The following is a 6,711-nucleotide window of genomic DNA, read 5'->3' as shown; positions in this document are numbered from 1 at the left end:
GAGAGAGAGAGAGAGAGAGAAAGAGAGAGAAGGATTGTAAAATTGTGACATCAAATTCTTAAAGTGCTTATATTATGCTAATTTTCAGGTTAATAATTGTATTTAGAGGTTATATCAGGATAGGTTTACATGGTTTAATTTTCAAAAACATTACATTTTGTTGTACTGCACATTTCTGCATCTCCTCTTTTGTTAAGCTTTCTGTTTTAGCTACCGAGTGAGGCATCTCACTGAAGTTCCATCTTTGTTGGGAGTTGCACATGCACAGGACCTAGGTCAGCACTGGTAGGTAATCAGAGGAGTATGAGGGCGTGCCATGCTAGCAGCTAGCAGAGCATTGTAACGCGTGTTACAAAGAGACGCACGTTTGTCACGGAAGTAAAGGCTCGACTACAATAGAGCAGTTTGAAGCTCATGTTGTTTACAATGTTTCTATTGTCATAAAACTGTTTTCAAGCTCCTGTCTTCAGTTCTTGCTTGAAAAAGGGATTTTAATCTTACAATATTACTTTTATCTGATTAATTAAATGAAAAGATGACAAAAGAACATAGCAACACAAACCTGCTAAACAAAATAAAGCGTTGATGCCACTAAACATCACAATTGATGATATCAAACAGCGTGAAACCTTTTCAGGATGTTTTTCTTAGCTTAACAATAATGAAGGTTCCTTATAATTTCTGGTAAGGACTAGTGACTTATTGTTCTACCTCTGGGTGTCCTGGTTTCTCCGCTGTTGAATGGTCCTTCGTGGGTGGTGCTACCCGGGCTGGAAACACTGAAGAGACCCCGTACCCCGACTACCTGGAAGGCTGGCTGCCTTCCACTGCCCCACACAACTGGTGTCTCCACCACAAACCCTCGGAAGTGAGACGGGCCTCCAACAAACCCCTCTCCATACGCTCGTACATCATACAATGTAAAACTTTTAGTCTGACAGTTGAGAATGAACCAGCATTAAGGCTGCACTAGTCGGATCTTTACGCAACATGTAAATATAAATATCTTCAACATCCTATTCTACTAATGCTCTAAATTTAAAAAAAATGTAAGTTAAACTGTTTTTTTGCCACTTTGTTTTATTGGAAGAGTTTTAGGTGGCTTCCCATTTTAATTTAGAGATAACGCTTGCTTGCTGCAGCAGTTTCATGGACTTTCTTCCTCTTTCTGTTCTGTATTTTGGCCTACTCAGATTAATCTGACACCCTTCAAACAGCTGTAAACTACTGAGTCGGACCCCTATTGGTGACCACGTGGGCTCTTCTCGGTCCGCTGGGCATAACAATCACCTTTGCAGTTCTTCCTTCTGAGCGGCCCCCACTTCACACTGAGTTCTCCTCCTGTCCACATCACAACAACAACACAATGTGTGTAAGAAACTATGAAAAACCTGAAGAGCAGTATTAGTGTTACTATTTTTTATTTCTTATACATTTGCACTAGTTGCACATTTTCATGTTAGATTACCACCGCGAGTAGCCCTACGTATTTGCCCCCCTCAACCATTATTTTGAATACCAACTTACAGTATTTATCATTCTTTTGAACTGACAAGTTTGAAGGTTGTTCATCGGGAGAGTTGTTTTGCTGTGGGTAATAAATCATTATTTAAATTGCTGGGTCTCATATTTCTTTACCAAAATAGAGCTTTGTTGTCAAGGTTTGTTGCTGAAACCAGATCCAGAACAGTCAGGCCTGGTTCCTCCCATCAAGGACCACACAAGTTCGGACGAAGTGCTGTACACTTCCAGGTGTATTCACACTGGTGGCATTCACAGCCTTGAATCTATAAACAAACCCAGAAAGGGTCACTTTACATTCCAATGAACATTTTCTGGCTTTTTGAGCAAAATTGATTCACATATACATAAATGTTTAATAACTAGCCATCCTGTTTCAATATACTGTGGTACCTGATGAAGACAAAGCCAATAGTGACCCAACTTGAATACATGTTTTTTTGTCTGATGCTTTTATTAAACATTTTCCCCAACATCAAAAATATGACATATACTTTTTATGTGTCAGTTTTTTACATACACACCTCCTGAAGCGCTATCCTTTACAGCCTGCGGCAATGTGTTCCTATCCAAACGCGTAGACAGACGATCTTAGGTTTAGGCATTAGGGATCGTTCGAGATGGAACTCGCGCTCGCCTGTAACGTGGAACGATAGCAGCGCGGTAGCCAGCGGGGGCGGTGAAAAAGGCTTCGGTAAAGTCAGCAGTTCCAGCCGATCTCCAGCCGCCGTCATGCTGGACAGGAACGTGATGAAAACACTGTGTGTGGCGATTCCCTGAATTCAGTAAATATAATCAGACCCACATACCACTCTGGTACACAGTCTCCGTTTGTTTTTGTAGTTATGAGTAACTGGCAAAGTGCTCTACATGCGATCTCCTGTTTCTGATTTTTAATTTAACAACAGACTGGAATGATCCGATCTGAATGGTTTAGGTCTCTTTTTGACTCTTAAACTTAACTATCATCCACAACAATGGGGTGTCTTCTGGACAGAATAATCCTTTATCAGAAATTCAGCAAAATTCAATAATCGCTCCGATTCAAAAACAATAAAAAGTTTATATAAACCGTCATCATTGTTGTAATATCACTCGAGGTTGTTTAAACAGCTGAGAAGTCGGCGTTCCTCTCCAGATGCTCTGGGTCCGCCTGGTCCGCCTGGCTGCTTGCAGTCGTGTAAAAGCAACTGCGGCGCCTGCGTCTCAGAACTGCGTTCCCCTTGCTCTCATGTGAGATTTCCGTTGCCCCCACGTGTGCATGCACGTCAGAGCAAGTCGGGATCAAGTCCGGAAACACAAATCTAACCGCTGCACGGTCGCCTGATCCCGCCGTGACCATTTCTTGCCGACGACCGGCTCCTCGCACGAGCCTGATTGATTTCTTTGGGTGGTACATTATTATAAAGTAAGAAAAGGGTATTTCCATCAAAATTGGTACTTTCGACCCGCTTTGCAGATTATAAAGTGCTGTGGGTTTTTGTCTGGACAGTGGGGCTTTCACGACTACTTAAGAACGTGTGGGTACCCTCCATCACACCTTTCCTCTCATTTAAATGCCCACAAAAGGATTGCCTTAATATCCGAAGCGTGCACCTTCAGTGCAATACTCCCCCAAGTGGCTAAAAAAATAACACCAAAATAACCCAACTAAAAGTGTATAAAAATGGCTCCTACACATTTTTTGGTTGTGTTTGTGTAAAAATCCTTGTGAATTGTTTATCACGGTAGCTGTACCTTGTCGGAGGGTAGCCACTGTTTTCCCCACCCGCCCATCCACCATGTACATGCCAGGCGGCACACAGGGAGAAGTCGGTGAATGTCGTCGCCGTCCACAGCACAGTCACACACTCTTCCACCGCCAAAAAAACGATCTGCCATGCCTTGGCCCTCCCAGGTTCGAGCCCTGTCATGGTGAGAACGTCCATGTCCTAACACAAACAAGTTTAAAAAAAGAACAAAGGTTTCCCTCCTTTATTCCCCTAGCAACAGTGGCTCACCACAAAACTCTGAACAGTAAAGAATAATCAAACATCATGCTATCCTTCTTAATCCGCTTCTTTCCTTCAAAACATGCACAATTAGTTGATGTAATCAGTAACTCCATTAACTTCACTGGTTTTGTTTGAGAAAAACATTAGAAGGAGAGCTTTTATGTTGGACCTGTTATATATCTGTTTTTATTCAAAGTGCACCATATGCATTTCTTTTATTAAATGGCATTTTTGGGCAACTCAGGGCCTTCTTGTAACATCAACGAATTGTAATCATCTAATTCATCTAATAGATAAATGTACATCAAAATACAAATGAATAATATTGAATCTTTTTCATAACCAAGAGAAGCTGATTATATCTTTGTTTGTTTGCTTTCACTGGACAATAGGATTTCTTAACAGTTCATGACAAACAAGTCCTCGCCCCATTACATGTCCCTCTGGGTTTAAGCATTCTCAGTAAACGCTTTATATGACGCCTACCTCACTGAAGAATTACAACTGCACAGTTGTCTCCCCCACTCTCCCAACACAGTGGTTGGTGCTGGGACTTATCCTCAGGCCTGAGATCTGGGCTGTAAATCAGTAATCGTATGTGAATGAACCCTGGCTGTTTGACTCATGTTTCCGCACCATCACTGTGTGTTCTGGGATCCTGAAGTCCCTCTGAAATAACAAAAAATAAGCATTTATTAATGAAGATTTAAATACAGATATGACTAATTCACATCACAACACTCTTCACTTATACAAAGTTAATTCATATTTAATAAAATTATCCTCCCCTCAACTTTTCTTATGTAACCATTTTGCAGTAATTGGCCACTTCACCACAGTGGTAAAAATGTTCACATAAAGAAGCCGCAAAGTTTAATTTCTTTAATATTCATATTAAATTAGTGAGCTACATACTCAACTCTAATGTATGATGAATAAATTTTGCAGCATTGATGTTTTTAAAATCAATTTTACTGACAAATACAAGTGTATAGTATGGGGCCTTGTACTGCAGATCTTTAGATGTTAGATCCTGCAGGAAAATAACATCCATAAAAAGCAGTAGTTTGCCGTCTGAATACTTACTGGCGGCTTCTGCATTCCATCTCAGTGTCACTGGCATGAACCTACGGTGGCACATCGTTCAACTGCCGACAGTAAACTGTGCTGTTCTTGCTGACGCCGAAACCTTTCCCCTGTCAAGCAGCTTGCCTCCTAAGAAAAGATAAAACAAGAATAATGGTTATTTATTTTTTTTATTGTACAATAGATTTAAGGGATTCTGCTTTTGATTTTGGTGTAAATAAATAATAGGCTACTTTACTGCAGCATTATACAGAATTTGCTTGAGAATTGTCTTACCTGCGATGCTCCATAGAGCGGAGAGAAAGAGGAAAACAATGAGCGGGGAGGTAGTATACAATGTTTCCCTCCTGTGAGCTGGAATCACCCAAAAGGGGAAGCTGATGAACACTGGGTGGAACAGCAGTGGCCGCTGCCCATCTGCACACCTGATTGGTAGCTGTAACCCAGTTGACATAATCTGTTGAACTCCTTCCACTAGATAATACAGCCAACCCTTTACCACAGGTACAGTCTTTCACTTCAAACGCTTTCCCAGACCGTGATCTGTTTCAACATGGCTCGTGTCTTTCCCACAATGATGGAGGCTTTTTCACTAACCGAAGCCAGATCCATGATAGTCAACAGAGTCCCCAGGCATTAGACCCTGAAAAAGACCGCAATTTTTAACAATATATACTACACTGTATTTAGGATGTATGTGATTGTATGTGATACTGTAGAATACTGTATGAAGACTGAAATGTTGGGTTTTTCCTACAAAAGTTGAATATATCACTAAACCTTTTAATTGTCGCCCAGCTATTTTGTTTTGATTTAGAAGAAAGGAAATTGGTTGTATATTGCAAATTAAAAGTCAAGCAATAGCCATAGTGCTTCATGTTCAATAACAATATTTCACCTGTGATGGCCTGTAACCAGTCACCACTGGAGTTTGTCTCAGACCACTGAACCCACAGTCACCAGACCCTTTGAGAGGGAATGCCTTGATGAAAACCTCCCCGCAAACAGCATAATACAAAACTCATTGACACTGTAGCTTTTTTGACAAAGTTCCACAACCTTCTAAGACACTGTGTCTGAACAACTAACGGAATCACAAGAGATGCAAATTTCTCAGCCGAGTACAGACGTGTGGACTTAACATTTTTAATTTTGCTGATTGGTTGTTTTCTTTGGCCAGGTAAACAATCAATCTCATTATGACAAATGTTTTTTTTGAACAATCTCATAGCACACTAGTCCTATATTTGGACAAAAAATATTTACGTGATTGTTCTTGTGCTGCCTGAGGTTCCACCGACGTTTCCGCTTTTCAGCTCAATTGTCCTTAACCGTCTCTTTCTTTGTTTGATATTCTAGAACTCCATTCTTCGGAAGAACTCCTCCAATCTTACACCGCCGTATTCCAGAGCTAGCCTCTGTACGTCGTAAGTTCCACCAAACTATTTCCTCCCAAGGTTAATTTTTGTCAGAGGCCTAAAAGTTTTTTTTTTGTCTGTGCGCTCTTACCTCCAGTCATCGCTCCAATTAGCTTTTCAAGTAATACATACACTTAAAATGTAACAAAACATTCTTTTTTCTACCTAACCCTTTTACATTGGCTACTGCATTGGCACAGTCCACCTTTATTTGCCAAAGTCAATAAAAAGGGCGACATCACCTGGTTCTGTCGTCCAGCCAATGCATGTGCATCATAGTAATATTGCTACAAGAGTCTTAAACAATAGCAATAATAATGAAGGCCTTTAGCTGTATTCTTTAATGCAGTCCTGCCATGAGGCACAACTATACACCTCACAGCTGCATTATGCAACCCTACAGACTAACTAGGACTTGATTTTTGTAAGCAAACACACCACGTCATCAGGCAGTGGCCAACATTTTGACAGACATTTGACAACTGCTAACGCTAAACCCAAAACAAATGTCTGGCGGCTTTTTGAATCATGACTGTATACCTGTGGTTTGGTTTTCGCAGACACGGAAGAAATCTCCTGTCATGCTGCTCCTCAACGAATCCTCCCTTTTCTATCTCCAATGCTAAAACAACCGCATTTTTTCAACACCCGACGAGCTGTCCAACTGTAATGACAAAAAAAGCCGAGATACT

General features: G+C 40.9%; 1 protein-coding gene across 1 annotated transcript in view; it reads right to left on the bottom strand.

Annotated features, from left to right (window-relative positions):
- Positions 1-6,711, bottom strand: part of LOC116702021 (fibrocystin-L-like) — an 11,442-nt gene that overhangs the window by 1,905 nt on the left and 2,826 nt on the right. The window contains exons 5-7 of the mRNA XM_032536078.1: positions 3,259-3,427; positions 2,109-2,297; positions 712-934 (exon numbers count right to left, since the gene is read on the bottom strand). Coding sequence (XP_032391969.1) covers positions 712-934; positions 2,109-2,297; positions 3,259-3,427 — 581 coding nt within the window. The remainder of the gene's footprint in view (positions 1-711; positions 935-2,108; positions 2,298-3,258; positions 3,428-6,711) is intronic.

The sequence above is a fragment of the Etheostoma spectabile genome, chromosome 14, assembly GCF_008692095.1.
Source record: "Etheostoma spectabile isolate EspeVRDwgs_2016 chromosome 14, UIUC_Espe_1.0, whole genome shotgun sequence".
NCBI classification, from domain to species: Eukaryota; Metazoa; Chordata; class Actinopteri; order Perciformes; family Percidae; genus Etheostoma; species Etheostoma spectabile.
Note: the sequence above shows the minus strand (reverse complement) of the source record. Positions and strands in the feature narration are given on the sequence as shown.